The 24,486-nt window shown below is 32.2% G+C and overlaps 1 protein-coding gene across 1 annotated transcript in view; it reads left to right on the forward strand.

Moving 5' to 3' along the window:
• The window catches only part of LOC139500620 (uncharacterized), a 63,948-nt gene extending 40,513 nt beyond the window's left edge, over nt 1–23,435 (forward strand). Inside the window, exons 6-7 of the mRNA XM_071289370.1 lie at nt 19,385–20,512; nt 22,540–23,435. Of these exons, the coding sequence (XP_071145471.1) occupies nt 19,385–20,512; nt 22,540–23,282 (1,871 nt within the window). The 3' untranslated portion in view covers nt 23,283–23,435. The remainder of the gene's footprint in view (nt 1–19,384; nt 20,513–22,539) is intronic.
• The last annotated feature ends 1,051 nt before the right edge of the window (nt 23,436–24,486 follow it).

Here is a 24,486-nt window from a genome sequence, read left to right on the forward strand (position 1 = left end):
ATAACGATTCCAGAATGATCCACAGAAAAGATTCGTTATTTAAACTTCTACATTTTTTCCAGAAACTTAAACTCAAGTTAAACTTTCAGACTAAGACATCGATAGACATTAGTATTCAGAGCATTTGGATTGACACTTTTATTCTACAAACAACATCATACTAGATTTTGACCTTTGTGGTGGAATTAATATTCTGATTGGATTCCCGAGAAGATTTCTGGATACAGCTAAAGATAAAAGATTGGACTCATATTTTGACAGTTAAGTTAACAGTAATATTTGTGTAAAACCTCTTGTAAACTTTAGTATAATAAATCTCGTTAAATTTTATTATTGATTTGTGTCTTCTGTTGGCTACATTTTAAAGGCGATTTCTGTAACAGAAATTTGGGGCTCGTCCGGGAGAAGGTAGATATCTTATTAGAAATTTATTCAGTATTTTTATTATAACTAGCCAACAAAATTCAAAAATGGCATTTGATGCCGGTACATTTTTGAAAACGCCAGACCTGTAGGGGATTGAAAATTTAAAGAAAGAGGAAGTAGTGTTGCTTTCTTAACATCTGCAATTAGATTTAGAGTATCTATAGGAAAAAAATTATAAAAAAATGGTAATAGACAAATTAGTTGATGCAGACATTTTAGGTGAAGAGGCTCTTGATCTTAAGGTAAAAAATGTTGATGCCTTTAAATTAAAACAGCTTGAATTAGAATATAAACTTAAATTAAAAGAACTGGAAATGAAGATGACGGAGAAAATAACAGAAGATGAATTTAAATTAAAAGAACTAGAAATGAAGGAGACAGAGAACATACAAGAACTTGAAATGAAAGAGATTGGAAATGGATAAAAAGGAAAAAGAAGATGGATTTAAATTAAAAGAAATGGAAAGGAGAGAAAGGCTAGAGATGTAGACAATGAAAATTGAAATGGGCAAAGAAGAAAACAACACTAAAGTCCAGTCGAAATCAAAATATTTCGATGCAGCAAAAAATATACGTTTGGTTCCCAAATTTTGGGAAAAACAGTCGATAAATATTTTCCACAGTTTAAGAAAATTGCTAATAATTTGAAATGGCCAATACCGTATTGGACTACGATGCTCCAAAGTGTGTTTGAGGGTAAGGTCGCTAAAATATATACTCCGCACTTCCATAAGAAAAAAAGTTCCGATTATGACACAGTAAAACAGGAAGTTTTGAGAGCTTACGATCCGAGCTAGTACCAGAAGCATTTAGACAGAAATTCAGATCTTATAAAAAGTTTGATTCACAAATCTATGTTGAATTTGCTCGGGAAAAAGAAGATATATTTGATAAATGGCTTACGTCAAAGAAAACAGATAACAATGTTGATAACCTAACACAATTGATGCTATTGGAAGAGTTCGAACAATGTGTTCATTTAGACTGAAAAACACATTTAGACGACAAAACTGTTGAGACAATACATGGTGCAGCTGTTATTTCAGTTAATTATACCCTTTCACATAAAAGAAGTTTCAAGGGTCAAAATGTTAATGCTTCCAGTGGAAATTACAAAAATCAAAGCACTAAGTGTACTGATAGTAAGCCTGTTGCACAGAATAAGAGTCAGTCCAGTTATAATATGTCTAGTCCAAAATTTGATACTTTTGAGAAGAAGTCTCTGCTTATTGTAAGAAAAAATGGTCACCTGATGGCTGATTGCTTTAGACTCCAGACTGAGAATGAACGAAATAATAAGCCAAAATCATTAATTCATTTTTTTATGAATGAACTACACATCCCTTTAACAAATTGCACGTGGTAAATGATCACTCGACCAGAAATTTAATGTAGTCGAAATTAACATAACAAAAGACTTAATGTACGATAAAATTGAAACTGCTTAATAAATACAGGTAGCCTTTGTGAGAAATAAATGAAGATAAAAAACAAACTTTATTCAAATAGTTATATATGGTGAGATGTATAGATATATAGATCGATATTGATTGCAGGTACATGTACATTTGTACAAAGATAGATAATATTTATAAAGGTTGATGTTAATAATTTATAGTGGGAGTTTTTTTCTCATTTGCTTTTCCCCGACAAATGAGACTGTAAAAATCGGGGCCCCCTTAGTTGCTTCCCTGGGCAACTGAGGGTTGATGTAACAGGTGATTGTTAATTAAATATGTTTAATATTAAAAAATAAAAAAAAATAAAAATAATAAGCCGAAGTCCAGTGCTTGTTCGACACCTTTTGTTACCAGTACGTTAGAATGTCCTCCGAGTCAGTCTTTTAAGTCCAGTGTATGTGATTACTTGGAGGAATATAAACCCTTTATGTCTGATGAATTTGTTTCTATTGTTGATGATTCTACTCTTCAGCCTATTAAGATTTTACTTGACACTGGAGATTCTCAGTCTATATTGTTAGAAGGTTAGAAGGTGGTGCTCTTGTCCGCAAAAACTTCTGTTGGTGCCTCCGTGGATATTTAAGCACCTGAAGATGATTGAGAACTGTATCCAGCTTGTGTTGGTACTATTACGATGGCTAGAAAACAACAAGACGAGGATTTGCAAGAAGATTAGTCTGATTACATGGACCTTTCTGACACTTTCTTAGCCGACATTGAAGGTCCTGGTAGCTCAGAAAATGCCATAATAAGACCACCTAGGGTTAACAAGAATGTAATTATGCCATGGCCAGACGTAAACAGCCATTCATTAGACAGAAAGAATCTTTTCGAAGAACAAAATGAAGACAATGAGGTTCTTCAGCCCCTCAAGAGGGCTCAACCAGGAGGAAGCAGACAAAGTGGCTGAATGCTATAACAATCAAGACGGAATTTTAATGTGGAATGTGGAAGTGGAGGCCTCTTGATGCTACCCCAGAGGAGGAGTAGAGAGTGGTATACCAAGTGATGATGCCTAAAGTTTATAAGCAAGAAATTATTGGTCTTGCCCATGATACACCCTTGGCTGGACACTTAAATATAAGAAAGACTTGCCTTAAGATCTAGTAGCATTTCTACTGGCAAAGACTTCGAAATGATGTCGCAGAATACTGCAAATCATGCCATATATGCCAGGTTGTTGGTAAGCCTAACCAGAAAATACCACCACCACCACTTCTGCATACTCCAGCATTTGACGAACCTTTCAGCAGAGTTATGATTGACTGCGTTGGACCTTTACCAAAGACCAAGACTGGATATGCGTATCTATTAACGATCTACATCTACTCGCTTTCCTGAGGCTATTCTGTTAAGAAATATCAAGACACCTTCTATTGTCAAAGCTCTTATCAAATTCCTCACGTTAGTAGGACTTTCTAAGTCTATACAGTCCGACAAGTAATCAAATATCATGTCAGGTTTATTTCAGCAATTCATGTACCAGTTAGGGATTGGTCAGTATAGAACACGTGCTTACCATCCACGATATCAAGGTGCCTTAGAACGTTTTCATCAAACATTGAAGAACAGGAATAGAACTTTTTGTCTTCAATTTGACAGAGATTGCGATGATGAAGTTCACTTCCTACTCTTTGCTGTCCAAGAGGCTGTTCACGAATCCCTTGATTTTAGTCCCTTTGAGTTGGTATTTAGTCATACTGTAAGGGGACCGTTAAAATTGATTAAGGAAAAGTGGCTTACTAAACATACTGACTTGAATCTTTTAGACTATGTATCTAGATTTAAAGAAAAAATGTAAACTGCTTATAAAATTGCTCAGAAAAACTTAAAAAATGTTCAAAACAAGATGAAAGTATGATATGATAAAGATGCCAGGGACAGAGTTATTGAGCCTGGTGATAAGGTACTTGTATTTTTGCAAGTCCCTGGACATCCTTTACAGGTTAAATATGGTGGTCCTTATACAATAGAGAGTAAAATGAATGATTTGAATTATATTGTATAAACTCCAAGTCGGGTTAAATGTGAGAACAATCATGACAAACCAGATGTAATTGAACCACCTTTTAGTTTTAAAACTATGGAAGAGACAGTTAGATTGAAAAATTACGAAATTTTGTCAAATTTAGATTCAAAACTTGCCCATCTGTCTTTTCATCGTAGAGAAAAAATAAAAGCTTTGGTATTTTCTTTTAAAAATCTTTTTCCAGATGTGCCAAACAAAACCACTGATGTGTGTCATGATGTTGATATAGGAGATGATTCTCCAATTAAGCAACCTCCTTACCGGCTCAATCCACTCAAACTTGAAAAGAAATAAAATATATGCTTGAAAATGATATTATTGAGCCGAGTAACAGTGAATGAAGCTCTCCTAGTCTCCTTGCGCCAAAACCAGATAAAACCTTTCGTTTCGTGACTGATTTCAGAAAAATGAATTCAGTTTCAAAATCTGATTCCTATCCGAATCCAAGGATAGACAATTGTATTGACAACATTGGTCAGGCAAAATTTGTGAGCAAATTTGATTTGTTGAAAGGTTACTGGCAAGTTCCATTGACACAGAGAGCTAATGAAATATCACCTTTTGTTACACCAGATGGCTTGTTTCAATATACTGTAATGCCATTTGGCATGAAAAGTGCCCCAGCAACATTTCAAAGAATGATCACTAATGTTATAAAAGATTTAGACTGTTGTTATGTTTATATTGATGATCTCATTGTATGTTGTGATAGCTGAGAACAGCATTTAACACATTTGTATGATACTTTTGATAGATTGTCACAATCAAATTAGACTGTTAATCTTGGTAAAAGGGAATTTTGCCAGGCCACTGTTGATTATTAAGGGCATACAGTTGGCCAAGGTCAAGTGAAACCTACTATGGCAAAAGTGGAAGCCATTACCAACTTTCCTCCTCCAACAAATAGAATAATACAAAACATTCTGTTCAAATTTTGCTACTGTTGTTGAACTATTGACTCATCTTTAACGGAAAGATTCTAAAATTATCTGAAGTGAAAATTGTCAAAGCGCTTTTGAAAATAGCAAATCACTTTTAATTAATAGTCCAGTTTTGATCACTCCAGACTTTGAAAAACAATTTAAACTTGCTGTTGATGCAAGCGATGTAGGAATTGGAGCAGTTTTATATCAAGAGACAGATGATAATATTGAGAAACCTATATCATATTATTATAATTATTCAACTATTGAATTCAGCACTTCAACATTTTGATGTATATTTCAATCCCACCGTTTATCCTATTCTTGTTTGTACTCATCAAAATCCTCTCACCTTCATACATAAAATGAGAAACAAGAATCAGAGCTTGACTTGGTGGAGTTTATTGTCACAGGAATATGATGTAATTGTTAAACATATTAAGGGTAAAGATAATGTAATAGCAGATGCTTTATCTAGAGCTTATTAAAACACTTTGTGTATACTATGTATTTTTTGTTCATATTATTCATGATATGTTTTTGTTACACTAAAACTTCTTTTAAGGGTGAATGATATTGTAATTATTATATTTATTTATGTTGGCCTAATTTGTGTTGTGTAGCCTGATAGTTATTTACAAAGTAATCTTATAACTGTGCAGTTTAGAAATCACTGGAACAATCACAGATACTGATGGAATTATTAGAACTTTCCATTTGACTTACATAACGATTCCAGAATGATCCTCAGAAAAGATTCGTTATTTAAACTTCTACATTTTTCCAGAAACTTCCGTTGTAGATTTCTAGGATATTCCTTTCCTAGACTGTGCTAGAGATTTCCGTGACAACTATATATACAGACACTAAAGTTAAACTTTTAGACTACGACGTCGATATACCTTAGTATTCAGAGCATTTGGATTGACACTTTTATTCTACAAACATCATCATAACAGATTGTGACCTTTGTGGTGGAAGTAATATTCTTATTTGATTCCCGAGAAGATTTTAAGGTACAGCTAAAGATAAAAGATTGGATCTTTAATATATAATATTTGTGTAATACTTCTTGTAATCTTTTGTAGAATTAATCTTATTGTTTCATTTTTTTAATTGATTTGTGTCCTCTGTTGGCAACAATTTAAAGGCGATTGCTGGCCGTAATAAAGGGTCAACATGGCTATGTTTAAATGAGAGATTTAAAAAGTCCTTGTTAACCCGTTTATGTCGCTTGATAGTGAATTCCGATTTGTACCAAAATTAGTTCATACAAATCAGAATTCCAATCAAGATGATTCTGATTCTTATTGAATTTAAGTTTGTACTGTAACAAGTGTTTTGTTTAAAAACAGCTGTTCCGGACAAAATTGCAAATCATATATTTTATTTCAAATAAAAAAAAACATAAGTGATTGAGCTTATAACTTGCAAACTAACGTTTCTTAAACGAATTAAGTTAATAAAAGAGGGACGAAAGATACCAAAGGGACAGTCAAACTCATAAATCTAAAACAAACTGACAACGCCATGGCTAAAAATAAAAAAGACAAACAGAAAAACAATAGTACACATGACACAACATAGAAAACTAAAGAATAAACAACACGAACCCCACCAAAAACTAGGGGTGATCTCAGGTGCGCCGGAAGGGTAAGCAGATCCTGCTCCACATGTGGCACCCGTCGTGTTGCTTAAGTGATTACAAATCTGGTAAATAGTCTAATTCGGTAGGTCATATTCATGAAAGGGAAGGGGATTGTAGTTACGACGTAAGGAACATTAATAAAAATGGCTGGCAAATTAAAGGGTTATATCATATTCCTTTTGAACTAACTACAGGGAACTTTTTCAGGTTTTACAATTATTAGGAACGCTCCAATTAAAAGCATTGAAAGAAAGACATGTTTTAAAACGTATAAATGGTAGTAACTATATGACTAAAGAGGGACCTAAAATTAGCCAAATGCATATTAGGTCCACATTGCCTGAGGAATTTTCCTAATATATTCTAAATTTCTCAACGATAAATCTGTTAAAGATCATGTCAGTTTCAAAGCACTGGCTACTTGGCTGAGGTATCAACTGAGGTGCCTGACGGAGTTGGAACCTTATCATAAATGTCCAAGACTATTCCAGATGTCAATATCGACACTATGTTCGTGGTTTGAGCAATGGTTACATATTCGTGGAATTTTAATTTCGTGGATTTTGGATTAAAAAAAAAGCAGGAATAAAGTGAAGAGTTTAAGCCGTTAGAAATGAAGATTACTAATGGTTTGATTGAAGGAAATTGCAAAGTAAACATTTAAATTGTAGCAACCGTTAGATAACTACATAGGACCGAATAAAACCATTGATGTTTAATTTAAATCCATTGAATGAGTACTGGTTCCCATATCAAATACGTTTGGTTGAAATTAGATTCTAACTGAATTTGAATAGTTGCAAGTTTACTAAGATCGGGACTTTAAAGAGATTGATCAGAAAAAAGCAGAACTTAACATGTATCACGGGTGTCATTCGGTTTATTGAGATAAATAATCGTGAAAGAATATCTAACGGTGGTCAAGTATTGGGAGACGATCGTGAAAGCTCTGGTACCGGATTGGGAAGGAAATGTAATCGAGAAGACAAACAAAATGTCAGTAAATAATCTAACTTAATTAATTACACAGACAAATTTACAACAAAATAAAACTGTCTGCCAAAAGGGTTCAACATTACGATGTTTCGTCCCAGGCGGATAACTCTGGCCTCACAACTTTTTGGAACATTTGGTCCTCGGCAATCTTAAAATTCTTAATTCTTTAGTCAGGAAAATGGTCATTTTTACATTATAGTTCGTTTTTTCTGTGTTTGGTCTCTGTTGTGTCGTAGTTCTCTTATATTTGAAACGTTTCCTTCAGTTTTAGTTTGTAACCCAGATTTGTGTTTTCTCTCTATCGATTTATTAATTTTGAACAACGGTATACTACTGTTGCCTTTATTTATGATCAGTATATTAGAACAGTTTTAAAATTACATAGTTGTTACAAAACAACAAAAGGCAGCTTGCTTCTTGACATTTCTATGACATCAAAATTGTAAACAAACATGATTTTTTTCAAGAATTCGAATAAAGTAAACTACTTTTCTCCGAAAAAGGCCATTCTATCTGAATGAATCAAATGGTTCTCATAGCTATTTTGTATAAACATAACCTGAAACTTGGTAAAAGAAGAAATATTTACATAAAATTGATATTTCGGATCGTGAAAGATCACGTACCGCTTTTGCAAGATCAAAAACAGGATCGTTAAAGATCCAATGCTACGGAGATGTTCAAATTATTCGTTAATTATATGATGATTAATATTTGATATTGGTATTAAAAAAATGAGATTGTAATGACTGACCCGGGTCGCTTTTGTTGGTAAATACAATGTAGGGCTATAATCGTGCAATGCCATTGGATCTGATTATCTTATTATACCACACAGACTTGGTAAAGGATATCAATGTATTTAGTCTATGTGTGCCGCCTTCATAAGTTTTGCTTTCTTACAAAAAAAAAATGATTTTGTATTTATTACTTTGAAATCTCCTTTTTATGCCCATTATATTTATAAAGCAAAGATTCTCATTAAATTATAGCATTTCAAACTATCAATGATTTCGGAAAATGAATAGAAAAAGAAATAACAACTATGGAGATAAAAAAAGACATATATGCTAAATGGCCACAGTAATTGGTGTATGGTATACATGTCTGTCTGCATGTTTCATATATGACGTCAACTGTATTTGATATATTTAGATGTCTATGACAAGCCGTTTTGCTAGTTATTCTTACTTCAAGATATTTCATTAACTTTATAAGTTATCTGGTATATTATAAGATATTTCATATAATTATCTTTATAAGGTATCGTCTAAATTATATAAGATACCTTTAAAACTATATGAGATATCTTATAAACTGAATGAGATATCTTATAAACTAAATGAGATATCTTAGAAAATATTTATGATATCTTATATGAAATATGTTTATAATGTATTGTAGATACAAATTTCTTGTTTTGGGTTACAATAATTCATATTTTGTGAAAAATCACACTGAATCTCCCAGAAAATATACTGAAGATGATATTATCAAAATGCTAGACTTTTTGATCAACAATATATTTGTTGAGTTTGGAGGATTTATATTTCAACAGACAGTCGGTATTCCAATGGGTACTAATTGTGCACCCCTGCTGGCTGATTTGTTTTTGTACTCGTATGAAGCAGAATTCAGTCAGAACCTTCTAAAAGACAAAAAAAAAGCACCTTGCGAAATTCTTTAATTTTACTTTCCGATATATTGATGATGTTCTATCATTGAATAATCCATATTTTAGCCAATACTTACATCTCATATATCCAAGTGAACTTGAAATTAAGGATACCACTGATACTAGAAGGACTGCTTCATACCTTGATCTTTTCCTCAATATTGACGTAGATGGACGACTTCACACGAAAATCTGTGATAAACGGGACGATTTCAACTTCCCAATTATCAATTTCCCATTTCTCAGCAGTAACATACCCTCTGCCCCTTCGTATGGTGTTTACATATCACAATTGATACGTTATTCTCGTGCTTGTTCACACTATACGGACCCTCATATACAGGAGTGTGCTACTTACGCAGAAACTGCTCCAACAAAGTTATGAGGACGATAGATTAAAATTGACACTCCGTAAATTTTATGGACACCATCACGATTTGGTGGATCCATACGATGTGTCGTTGACCAAACTAGCTTAGGACATTTTTACCACATGGTAGATTGTGTTTTGTCATAATGTCGTCTAATCTTTTAATTACCGAACGTGACTTATTCCCGATTGTGACTGTTTTGCCGAGTGTGAACTCGCATTACTATAAGACGTGGTACGGTACTTGTCTATCCCAAATTCATGTATTTAGTTTAAATGTTTAATGTTATATATGTAATTCTCATCGGATTTTGTAAAATGTGTTGACGTCTTTTCTATTATATTTATGTGTTATGGTAAAGAAAATTAATCACAGCCTTCATTTATCAGATTTGATTTTGTTCAACGTAATCAGTACGATATTTTACGTTTGAAGTTAGATTCAAAACAAACCGGACATAGTTTTATAATACAGTTAATTGCTACCTTAGTTTGATATTAATAAGTATTAAAATGTGCTTTGTTATTAAATGCAATATCAGTATTTAGTTCAAATATATAATCTTAAATCAATCCTAATTCTATCTTATTCATTCTTATGTGACGTCATTTTTCATTTTTTGATGATCTGTTTTACAAATTCAAATGACGTCATTTTTTCGTAATTTTTCAGTTTCAAATAGGACGTCACTTGGCGTAGAGGTTTAAACTTATTCGGATGTGTCTACTTTTGTGTTTCAAATGTCTGGTTATGTAAATGTATTTCAGTTGTTTCCTGTAATTAATTAATACTTCAGTTTTATCATGTACATCTTTTGAATATTCATTTTATAAAATTTACTGTTTGCAAAAGTATAAATTATTCTAAATTATAGAGATTTTCTGGTAACTAACAGAAAACCCTTGCCGTTTTTGGCACAGCCTTTTTGATCTTTTGGTCCTCGATGCTGTTCAACTTTGTACTCGTTTAGGCTTTCAAACTTTTGTATCTGGGCGTCACACGTAGGTTTTGTGTGGACATAATACACTTCTGGCGTATTAAAATTTTGAACTTGTTGCCTTTTGTTGGCTGTTGTTCGTGTGATTCTTTGTCAATTGTGTTCTCCAATTTATTTATATTGTAGTCCTGTGTTGTCATTTTGATGTTATATTTCACATGGCCATAAAAGTGCGAGGTTTGGCATGCCACAAAACCAGGTTCAACCCACCATTTTTTCCTTTAAAAATGCCCTGTACCAAGTCAGGAATATGGCCATTGTTATATTATAGTTCGTTTCTATGTGTATTACATTATAACGTTGTGTCGTTTGTTTTCTCTTATTTTTGAGTGTAAATTCACATTGCGATAAGACGTGTCACGGTACTTGTCTATCCCAAATTCATGTATTTGGTTTTGATGTTATATATATATGTTATATTTGTTAGTCTCGTGGGATTTTGTCTATGTGTGTTACAATTTAGTGTTATGTCGTTGTTCTCCTCTTATATTTAATGCGTTTCCCTCGGTTTTAGTTTGTTACCCCGATTTTGTTTTTTGTCCATGGATTTATGAGTTTTGAACAGCGGTATACTACTGTTGCCTTTATTTATAAACTATAGGAGATATCTTATAAATTTTAGGAGATATCTTATAAATTTTTGGAGATATCTTATAAACTATATAAGATATCTTATATAACATTGAAAATTTGTTATATAATATATAAAATATCTCATATATTATATGATATATAAGATATAAGATCTCTTATAAAAATGAAATTAATATATAAGACATATTTTATATTAAAGATCTAATACATCGTAGGAGATGTCTTATATATTATAAGAGATAGAATATAGTTTATGATATATCTAGTATAGTTATTTCATTGGAAATCAATCCACATCTACTACGTTGTATGTAAAGATATATAGAACTTAAGAAAGTACTGTTGCACAAAGTGTTGGTTATCGTTCAATCTTAAATTGTCCATGAAAGATGCTGTTTTTGCTATAAGTTTTTGGTTGATGGTTAACATTTCGGTTTAAACGTGCATACCTATATCAATGGCTAAATAGTGGCGGTCTGCCTGAATTGTACTAGACCGATCCTCAGAGCTGAATTGTTCACACTGGTTTAGACACGTTTTTAATTTGATTTTTTTTATTTTTCGAGGTAAAGTGTTGAATTTAAAAACTAACGATGCTTTAATGTTCGTTCTTATCAAAATAGTTACAGGCTTCAAGCAGTTGCAGGTTTATCAAGTGATTAAAGAAATCTTGTTTTCTGTTTATTAAGTTTGGTCACGCATGATCTTTCACGATCAAGTTTGCTGAAAAATCAACAAAATCCTAAGTTTTCATAAACAAATGTACGGTTTTAAGGATAGAGCATACTATTTTTTTACTGCACTAGTGGACACACCAAAGATAGAATTTCAAATATATCGTGATTTATTGAAATATCACCATTATAGGTACAAAAAGTGCGTTTTTTTAAGTCGATTTCATAGACAGGCATTGCGCCTTTTTGTATTGTTCGGATTTGTTCCCCGTTTAAAAAAATTAGCGATTTTTTCACAGATTCTGAAGTAGAATTTACATTTAATATCTTTCACGATCCGGTACCAGAGCTTTCACGATTGTCTCGCAATACTTGACCACCATTAGATATTATTTCACAATCATTTCTCTCGATCAACCGACTGACACCCGTGTGCATAGACAAAAGAAGGTTCAGGGACAATATGTTAGGTAAAAAAGTCAGTGGATTGAAGAAGGACAAACACATACAATTTTTTTTTAAATCTAGAGACTAGAAATTATATTAATAAGACTATTCAAAAACTTACTTTTGAAAATTTGTTAAAGTGGAAGAACAAAACGAAATCTTAAATCAGACAAGGGTGTATATAAGAAACATCAAAAACAAGATTGTTGAAAAAGGGTTGATTTAACACGGGACAATTGTTATAATGATATACCAAAGCTTAGCGAGGATGAAAAACAGCTATTGGAGAGAAATATTAGTTTTTTTCTGATTTAACTGCAGCATTAAAGAGAAGGAAAAATAACAGTCCGGGATCTGATGGTTACACTGCAGATTGTTTTGAATTAGTTTGGACTGATATTGGTAAATTTTTCCTTAGATCTATAAATTATGGGAAGGGCCAACTGTTTGCACCTACACTGATACTTTTGCATAAGTACTATTTCTATACTTAAAATCTGTAGTACTTGAAATTTACTTTTGATACTTTACTTTAAAATTATTGTACTATTTACATACCTGTATTAAATTTGATTTGTACTCAACATTTTGGTACAGAAAAATACCAAAAGCGATCACAATATTTCATGTTTCAGAATCATAATTTTAAGAGACTTGAAAGAGACATACTTTCAAAATGTCGAAAATCTAACGTTGTAACCAAAACTATGTAGTACTTAAATTTTCAGGTACAAATCAAGTACTGTTAAATACAGGTACCTATATATTACAATAATTTTAAAGTAACAAAATAGTACTGAATATTAAAAGTAGATTGCCAGTACTAAAGATTTTTGGTACAGAAATAGTACCTATGCAAAAGTAGCGGCGTAGAGCCAGGGATTGATTACTTGTATTCCAAAAGCTGGTTAACCAAAAAAATTTCTTAAAAATAGGAGACCTATAACCTTTCTAAATTCTAAATATAAATTGGCATCAAGCTGTATAGCAGAGAGAATAAAATCTTATTTGTCAAAATTAATAAGTTCTGATCAAACTGGTTTTGTTCCAGGTTGATATAAAGGCGACAATTGTCGATTTATATATAATATTCTACATTTTGCTGAAGAAAATAATATTCCAGGAATTCTCTTGTTGATTTATTTTGAGAAGGCATTCGATTCCATAGCTTGGTCCTTTCTTTATGATACATTAAGATATTCTAATTTTGGTGAATCAGTTATATCCTGGGTTAAAACATTATATAACAATATAACAGCTGCAGTGACACAAAACTGTTTTCTGTCAGAATTCCGCACTGTAGAGAGAGGCTGTAGACAGGATGATTCTTTATCTCCTTATGATTTCTTGCTATGTGCAGAAATATTAGGCATTCTGGTAAGAAATGGTAGGGAGATAAAGGATATTACTACAGATGATACAGAATTTGTTCTGTCTCAATATGCAGATGATACATCATTGATATTAGATGACTCGCCAGAATCGCTCGATGAATCTCTTCGTGTTCTCCAATTGTATGCAGAAATCTCGGGACTTAAGATTAATATAGAAAAAAAGTGTTATTTGAATAGGTAGCAAAAACATAGCCAGGATCAAATTCGTGTAAAGTGAGGATTGAAAAATGTAAAGTGAGGATTGAAAAAGGGGCTCCAGTACATTTAAGCCTCTTGGAATTATTTTTTCAGTCGACCTAGATAGAATGATAAATTTGAATTATAGGCCAGTTTTAGATAGTATAAACAACAAAAAATGGTCAAAACAGTATCTCATCCCCTGTAGAAAGATTACCATTTTAAAAACGTTGGTCATATTTAAATTAAATAATCTGTTTCTATCTATCCCTATTCCAGATGAGAATATGCTACGTAGTTTAACAAATAAAATGTATGCTTTTATCTGGGATAATAAACATCATAAGGTCAAGGTAGATCTTTTATGTGAAGATTATTATATAAGCGGTTTAAAAATGCTAAATTCAAAAGCTTTATACAGAGACTGAAACTTACATGGGTAAGGCGGCTGTATAATTCGAATTCAAAGTGGGTGAGATTAGTCTCTTTTGTGGAGCAAATAAATTTATTGAACTAAGTACATGGCGTTGTCAGTTTATTTTTTATCTATGAGTTGGACTATTTCTCTGGTATCTTTCGTTCCTCTTTTATATTGGGCCCATTAAAAGGTCATCAAATAAATTTTTGGCAAGAGGTTTTTGATGCCTTGAAAACCATTAATGAAATTAGAAAACCAAGATGTATTGATAAAATCCTATCTTATTCTTTATGGGAGGTAGAAAACATTAAAATTGGTTGTTCAAGAGTCTACTATAAAAACTGGGCAAACGCTGGAACTTGGACAGTGCATGACTTGTTAGATTATCAGGGCAAAGTAATGTCATTTCAAAATTTCCAACAATGATATCAATTTAGGCAAAATATTTTACATTATTATGGAATAACACACTCTCTTACTGAGTGGTTAAACACGATCAATATTGAAGTAAAAGAGAAACAAAATCAAGCAATACTACCTTTTAATATATCCTCTTTGAATTAAAAAAAGGTCATATACAAAGTATTGAATGAGAAACATATTACTTTTGCTGCAAAGGAAAACTGGGAGACCCATCTTTATATGACTGGTATTAACTGGAATAAATACACACTTCGTGTACAAAATATACTAGAAGCACTAAGCTTTGCTGGTTCTAAAATAGAATTTTCCATAGAATTTTAGGAACTAGTTCACTACTTTACAAGATGAAAATAAATAGTAGAAACATATGTACATTTTGCAAAGTAGGACCAGAGACCATAGAACATTTATGTCCGATGGTCGCCACTCTCTTTTCAAGTTACTGATGGATGCAGTTGAGGACTATGCAAGAAAATGGGTAAAGCGCGAACCAGACGAACCAGAACTGGACACTTTGTCTGAATGGATCAAAGCTATTCGATCATGCATTCAGAGGCGCATACAAAAACTACGATGTAATATGAGTGCTAAAGTTTCTAACCCTTTCAAGAATCCGGAGGTTGTGGATGCTTTATCCTCTTTGCATGACAAATATGTCGTTGTTCCAGCAGATAAAGTCTCCAATAATATTGTCTTCATATGTAAAAAACATTATTTGCAATGTCTCACTACAGAGCTTGGAATTGATAAAACTACTGGTAACCCTACATATTCTTTAACATCATTTACCAAGGACGAAATTTTACAAAATCATAAATCTGTCATTCTTTCTTTTGGTATCAACATCAAAGAAAACGAAGAAAACTTGCCTTCATTATACTGGATACCCAAATTACACAAAACTCCATATAAAGAACGATACATAGCTGGGTCTTCAAAATGTTCAACCAAACATCTTTCTAAAGTACTGACTACTATTCTTTCGACAGTTAAAGATGGGCTTCAAAAATATTGTGAGGAGATATATTCTACCAGTGGTGTTAACCAGATGTGGATTCTCAAAAAATCGCAAGATCTACTGCTTAACCTTCAATCACAATCTTTGCAATTTTGCAGCAACATAAAAACTTTTGATTTTTCAACGCTATATACTACTATTCCCCATGCTCAGTTGAAAGATCGACTACACCATCTCATAAAACAGAGCTTTTTCTATAAAAATGGAAATCGTAGATACAAATTTCTTGTTTTGGGTTACAATAATTCATATTTTGTGAAAAATCACACTGAATCTCCCAGAAAATATACAGAAGATGATATTATCAAAATGCTGGACTTTTTGATCGACAATATATTTGTTGAGTTTGGAGGATTTATATTTCAACAGACAGTCGGTATTCCAATGGGTACTAATTGTGCACCCCTGCTGGCTGATTTGTTTTTGTACTCGTATGAAGCAAAATTCATTCAGAACCTTCTAAAAGACAAAAAGAAAAAGCACCTTGCGAAATTCTTTAATTTTACTTTCCGATATATTGATGATGTTCTATCATTGAATAACCCATATTTCAGCCAATACTTACATTTCATATATCCAAGTGAACTTGAAATTAAGGATACCACTGATACTAGAAGGACTGCTTCATACCTTGATCTTTTCCTCAATATTGACGTAGATGGACGACTTCACACGAAAATCTATGATAAACGGGACGATTTCAACTTCCCAATTATCAATTTCCCATTTCTCAGCAGTAACATACCCTCTGCCCCTTCGTATGGTGTTTACATATCACAATTGAAACGTTATTCTCGTGCTTGTTCACACTATACGGACTTCATATACATGAGTGTGCTCCTTACGCAGAAACTGCTCCAACACAGTTATGAGGAGGACAGATTAAAATTGACACTCCGTAAATTTTATGGACACCATCACGATTTGGTGGATCCATAAATTATGATGTTTCGTTGACCAAACTAGATAAGGACATTTTTACCACATGGTAGATTGTGTTTTGTCATAATGTCGTCTAATCTTTTAATTACCAAACGTGACTTATTCCCGATTGTGACTGTTTTGCCGAGTATGAACTCGCATTACTATAAGACGTGGTACGGTACTTATCCATCCCAAATTCATGTATTTAGTTTAAATGTTTAATGTTATATTTGTAATTCTCATCGGATTTTGTCAAATGTATTGACGTCTTTTCTATTATATTTATGTGTTATGGTAAAGAAAATTAATCACCGCCTTCATTTATCAGATTTGATTTCGTTCAAAGTAATCAGTACGATATTTTACGTTTGAAGTTAGATTCATAACAAACCGAACATAGTTTTATAATATAGTTAATTGCTACCTCAGTTCTATATTAATAAGAATTAAAATGTGCTTTGTTATTAAATGCAATATCAGTATTTAGTTCAAATATACAATCTTAAATTAATCCTAATTCTATCTTATTCATTCATTCATTTTTTGATGCTCTGTTTTACTAATTCAAATGACGTCATTTTTTCGTCATTTTTCAGTTTCAAATAGGACGTCACTTGGCGTAGAGGTTTAAACGTATTCGGATGTGTCTACTTTTGTGTTTCAAATGTCTGGTTATGTAAATGTATTTCAGTTGTTTCCTGTAATTAGTTAATACTTCAGCTTTATCATGTACATCTTTTGAATATTCATTTTATTAAATTTACTGTTTGCAAAAGTATAAATTACTCTAAATTATAGGGATTTTCTGGTAACTTAACAGAAAACCCTTGCCGTTTTTGGCACAACCTTTTTGATCTGTTGGTCCTCGATGCTGTTCAACTTTGTACTCGTTTCGGCTTACAAACTTTTGTATCTGTGCGTCACACATAGGTCTTGTGTGGACAAAATACACTTCTGGCGTATTAAAATTTTGAACTTGTTGCCTTTTGTTGACTGTTGTTCGTGTGATTCTTTGTCAATTGTGTTCTCCAATTTATTTATATTGTAGTCCTGTGTTGTCATTTTGATGTTATATTTCACATGGCCATAAAAGTGCGAGGTTTGGCATGCCACAAAACCAGGTTCAACCCACCATTTTTTCCTTTAAAAATGCCCTGTACCAAGTCAGGAATATGGTCATTGTTATATTATAGTTCGTTGCTGTGTGTATTACATGATAACGTTGTGTCGTTTGTTTTCTCTTATTTTTGAGTGTAAATTCACATTGCGATAAGATGTGTCACGTTACTTGTCTATCCCAAATTCATGTATTTGGTTTTGATGTTATATATATTATTCTCGTGGGATTTTGTCTATGTATGTTACATTTTAGTGTTATGTCGTTGTTCTCCTCTTATATTTTATGCGTTTCCCTCGGTTTTAGTTTGTTATCCCGATTTTGTTTTTTGTCCATGGATTTATGAGTTTTGAACAGCGGTATACTACTGTTGCCTTTCTTTATCTGGCATGCACTAAACATCTGGACTTTTGAAATGATAAATATTGAACTGCCTTTGAATATTATGATTATTCTATTTAATATCTACGGAAATGTTAAATTGAATTTTGTTAAAAATAAGATTATGCTGCTTTCAAAATTTTATATTGATCGAATAAAATTAACAGATTTTTGCCAAATTTAAATGCTTTAAAAAAACTATTTAAAGGAACACTTGAACTTAGAAAAATACATTTCATTCAAAAATCTCTCTGTAGATGAATATCACAGTCCCTGGGCCCCTATTATAGAATAAATAATAAATGTCGAATTTTAATTGTAGTACCACTAATAAATATTGCAAGAACGAATAAGATTCCAATGTTATAAGATAATTATTTATTTTCAACCTATTGTTGCATCATCAAATATTCAATTGTTGTTTTATTTCTAATACTTCATTTGTGTGAATATGCCATTCTGTATACCTTTGTTCATTTTGTTGTGCTAGTCTTTTTGTTACAATAAAGACAATTCATTATAAAAAAAAGATCGGTAGATTATGTCTATTTGGTGTTGTTCTTCTTGTTGATCTGATAAGTCAAGCCTTTTCCAACTAATTTTGTATTTATTTATTGATGTTACATCTCCGTTCTATATTTAAGTGAAGGTGTTAGTACTCATAAAAATGTTAAACCCGCAAAATTCTCTCAGGGTGACCAATCCTACTCTAGAGCTGTTTGATTTAGTGGTTGTCGTCGGTTGCTGTCAGCCAGGTTTGATTTTTGTTTATAATTCATATATCATTTATAAAATAATCAGAATGTTTTTTTGCCCAATCAAAATATTTGACATTTTGTCATGCCGGCATTAGTGTTGCTCTCTGTTAAAGACTGCACGGTGACCTATAGTTTTCGACATCCTCATCGATTTTTGTCTTGTGATTTGTTGTCATATTTGAACTCGTATAAGATCTTATTATCTTAATATCTAATTAATAATAAATTTCGTCACAATGCATGTACTTTAATCATGAAATAAATCCAAACCAATGTTTTCATGAAGATTATACATTATTTGTTTTGACGGTTCGATTAGAAAAATTAAATGTATGAACTGATCACACATTGCGTTGTAAAATATTGAATTGAAGTAGATAAAGAGATCGATAATTTATTTAATGTTCATAGTGTACATATTTTTTTTTGTGTACTGGATAAATCATTATTTAAGAATATTTAATAATACATCATCCTTAAGGAATATAAAATTACAAATAACCATTTCATGTAGAGACAAATATATTATTGCAGGTGAAATGCCGATACAAACATGCATTGAATTGGAATCAATGAATGAATTTGAAAATTTAGTAAATGCATGTTCGTACCTAAAAAATGAGCAAACATGTTTAACTCTACTAAATGAAAACTCGTTTCGGCAAGCAGTGGATAAAAGTCAAGATTTGTTGAGTAGATTAATGCTCTCCTACATTGATGATAGTGAGGAAACTTTTATATACCTTGCTGAAGTCCTTCAATTTGCAATGGAAACAAGACATGAAACTATCTCAGTGGCCATTGCTTGGCATTTAACATGGATTTACTTTACAAAAAAACAATCTGCTTTTCCATCTTTAATTGACATTTGGCCTGCCTTTCGATGTACCTGTACAAACGAATCTGAATATCAGAATGATATTTGTTCATCAAAAGTAGTGATTGTTGTGCAACTCGATACTGATATTGTACAACCTTCAGCAATGTTCTTTTCAATTGAGGTTATATATTTCATAAACTTAATCGAAGAAAACACACCTTTAGCTAACAGAACAATACCTTATCCCGATGACATGCCAATACCTAATCCTTCGGCAGAAATGTTATTTGATAATCATCGAAATATAACACTAATATGCAAATCCTCATTGTTAACTTCGCCATATGGACCTTCAAATACAAAATTTGAAAAAACAACATGTGTGAAACTTTACTGTAAGGCAAAGGGGTTTATTCCAATAGGTCAGAAACATTTTCCAAAGATGTTCTGTTGTATGCCTACTAAAATTGTACAAGGAACGCCAACATTAATGACAGGTATACAAATTGGAAGTAAGATTGGCACAGACAACTTTAAGAAAGGCACAATTGGAGGGTTTGTAAGATTTAGAGGTGAAGACACTTTTCTGACCTGCTTCCACGTTTTCCTTAAAGCTAGTGAGTTAACAGCAGATTACATAACTCTTGACGATAATGAAACATATCGTGTAAAATGTTATCAAAACACAACTGCAGCCAGTAATATAGACGACGGATTTGTTTGTGGAAAAATTCAAGTTTTTGGCTTTGGAAAAAATTCTGAAGGAACAAGCATCGATGCTGTCTTAATACAGATGGAGAAAGGATTAACTATAGACTTATCTCATTTTACTGCAACAACAGGTCAGAATATATTTTATTTAAATGAGTATCTAACACGTTTAAAATAATTGATTGACAGTTCAACGAGTCAATATATATAATCAATAAGTCTGACCAATTAAATGAACAAGTCATGGCTTAATATTATGTTTCTCCGTCGATGCAAAACATATGTATTGACCACTGTTAAATAGGAACTCGTTTCCATTCGCACTCTTATTCTTAATGCTCTGATAGTTAGTGTGCCATAAAACATTGTGAGGGCTCAAACGTGTATTGTGTTGTGTATTATCTTGACTTTTGCGTTGACATTCGAACTCAGTCAAAGTGGTTGATATCAAGACATTATTTGTCCCTGTCATAATGTGGGTTTTCTATTATAAGGAGTTCTAAATCTTTTTCCAGACCATTCCATAAGAACATCGAGGGGATGCCATCTTATCTTAACCTTCAACAGTCAAGTCAAATTTGTATTCCCGTTTACTTTTAATGAGTATCGAATTGTTCCAAAGGTGTCAGCAATTCAGTAGTCGTCACCTCCGTTGATAGATGAAATTATATAGAAAATAAGGTTCCAAGTTTTTGTTACACAGCTTATAACATTATAACTTATTATTTATACATTCCTGTATTTTAAATAAAAACATACGAATATGTTCCAGTAGTCATAATTACAATCCCTTCCTCTAGTTCTCGAAAAACCTTCTTGTTTTTCCTACTCTGTCGGTTGAGTTCTCATGTTGTAATCTTTACTCTTATTGATTGATGACATCTTAGTCCTTCTTATCGGTCTATTCTCTAATTAGACGAAAATAATTTGTTTCACGGACAAGTACATGTGCTTAATTTATACAAATATTAGACTTTAACGTCAAATTGATAGCAGTACAATAGTAAAACACAAAAAGTCTAAGGTATTACAAAAAGGGGGAAATTATTGAAACTGAAAAATTCAGACGTTTTCAATTAACTGAATGAGTGAAAAAAAAACTATTCCTGACTTGGTACAAAGCATTACATGAACACAGTGGTGGATTAATAAAATTAAGAAAGGAAATGGGGAATTGGTCAAAGCGACATATTCCTGACTTGGTACAAAGCATTACCCGAACACAGTGGTGGATTAATAAAATTCAGAAAGGAAATGGGGAATGTGTCAATGCGACAACAACCCGACCATAGAGCAGAAAACAGCCGAAGGCCATCAATGGGTCTTCAATGTAGCGAGAATTCCCGCACCCGTAGGTGTCCTTCAGCTGGCCCCTAAGAATATGTATACTAGTACAGTTATAATGGATGTCATACTAAACTCCGAATTATACACAAGAAACTAAAATTAAAAATCATACAAGTCTAACAAAGGCCAGAGGCTCCTGACTTGGGACAGGCGCAAACATGGTTTTGTATAAAAAAAATGATAAAATCCCAAAATACTAACTACTATGTGCGACAACCATAAAAGTGTTAAGATTATGAACAGATATATCATGTTTAGGAGAGTTATTTACGAAAAATACAAGTCGAGAGAATGTTAAATTTCGCGAGGCGTAAGGCGAGGGAAATTCATTCTCAAGACTGGTATTTTTCGCAAATACCCCTCAAGAGCATGCTATATCTGTTTAATTACACCGATTGTTAACGTTCAAAAACGCACTGATGATCGTGACGTTACAAACGTCCAGTCGGATAGGGTATCTTTTGGCAAATACCACGACAGAGAGGGTAAAAAAGGCAAATCCTTTTTTCATATACACCGGCGGCGTTGAAAAATTAACAATATTCATTTGATAACAGTAAACTGGTAAAAAAAAGACTGGCTATACACCAACCAAAACCCAGGATTCTTACATAAGGTGTAATTATAGTCTATATTGAACTTTCAGCGCAAACATACAAAAACACCAACATATATGTTTGTACCAAAGCAAATATTGTTTAAATTACAATGTTTCGTTTCCATGAAATAACATAGAACACCATGACTCACTCATATCATTTTATTCTCAGGTTTATTGAGTAGTAATATTCATTTTATTTTTTACATATAGGTATACAGTCGTGTTACCTGAATGACATATGTATTGACTACAATTTATTCAGGTACAGTATTCCAGGACCAGCGATATCAATTGTGTCTATAGGAGCTGTATCCGGCATATCAAACATAGAATTAAATGTCATGGTGCAAAAACCTGTTGATATCGATATCGATCCATTTGAAAAATCGATTAGCGACATAATACTTGAAGGTATGAGAGATCATGTAGTAGCTGTCATTCAGGCGCTTCACTGTTGGTCCGATCTTAAAATACCATTTCATGATAGAATTCGCACTTCTGTGAACGAAATATGTGGTGCAGAAATGTTAAATGAAACTAAAGAAAGCATCGCTGTAATCGTTAATCGTATTTTTCCTGAAACTTTACAGGGGAAAAATTGCGATCAAATAGCGAAAATCGACAAACTGTTGCATGAAGTAACATTTGAACATACATCCAGTAAATTTTCAGCAATAGTTAGTGATGTACATATGCAAATAACTGTACTGAAAAGGACAGTAGAATCAGCTAAAAGAATGTCACGTAGAAGTTATAAACAAATTTACATACCAGGTATCCCATTCAAAATGGGTGATTCAGGAACATGCTTATATGTTCAAGATAGGATAAATCCAAATAGAAAAGGATGTATTGGAATGGCAATTGCTAATCATCCAGATGGTGGATGTATTGCTACTCCAATTATGGAAATACTGAAATATTTTCAAATCCGTTATAAGGATTGTTTTTAAGAACTTTTATGAAACAGATTGATATAAAAATTTGTTGGACTAATGATTTCATACATATGTGTGATAGCTTTTGGTAAAGCTATATGATTATTATATATACCTTGCTCTTGTTAATAAATTGCATTATAAAGATAAAAACAATGAATTAATCAATTTTTGAACGATATAATGTTGATCGATTACACATGTGTTACAGAGGAAATCTGGACGAATTTGGATTTTTGATTACACAACTAACTTATCTAAAAAATATTTCATCATCATTTATTTTTTTTTTATATAATTTTTATGAATCACACATAATGAAATCTAAAAAAAAACACAATATGTACCATTTCGTTACTTATGCATGGTTGAACATTCTTACAAACATATCTTGAACGCTTGCCGACATGCATGGTTGAACCTGTTAATAAACAGAACCATATTTTGCTTGTAAACAATTAACAATTGTGCTTACAATGTTCGGTACTTTTTATAAAGTATTTAATTCTTATTTATTTGATCCTTTTCAATGCATCATTTTCTTTTTAGAATTGTATTTGTATTATTTTTGTTATTAAAATTGTTAATTTCAATAATATCTGAAATTTCTTTTTGAAAACTTCTTTTTTTGTTCTTTTCTGAGACATAATATGCTTTATATATTAAAAATGATAGTTTCAGAGATTTTACATGCTCATCAATGCTATTATTTATATTAATGATATCGCATTTTATCTAATCATAAAAGTTTAAACATTTACTATTACACCTGATATAATCATTTCCCCACAAAACTTGTTTTCTAATTTCAAAAAATAATTTGGGATATTTTGTCTTTCCTCCTTCTTCACTAATCCAATCTTTAATAAGTTGCTTGTAAAAGTCTAGCACATTTTGTTACTTATTTTTATCAAAGTCTTGAATACTCTTTAAATATATTTTAAATACAAGAAGAGGTTCATTTCTGCATTTCAATTCATTACGACGATGACCTTCTTGAATTTCTATTAGGAGCTTTAATACAGTCAGGTCAAGAATACTGTATAACATAGCAAATAAAGGCAAGAGTAGTATACCGCTGTTCGAAATTCATAAATCGATTGCGAAAAAAACAAATCCGGGTTACAAACTAAAAATGAGGGAAACACACCAAATATAAGAGGAGAACTACAACATAATAGAAACAACATTGAAATATAAAACATGTTTTCCCCATGCA

Source organism: Mytilus edulis, chromosome 13 (genome assembly GCF_963676685.1).
Source record: "Mytilus edulis chromosome 13, xbMytEdul2.2, whole genome shotgun sequence".
NCBI classification, from domain to species: Eukaryota; Metazoa; Mollusca; class Bivalvia; order Mytilida; family Mytilidae; genus Mytilus; species Mytilus edulis.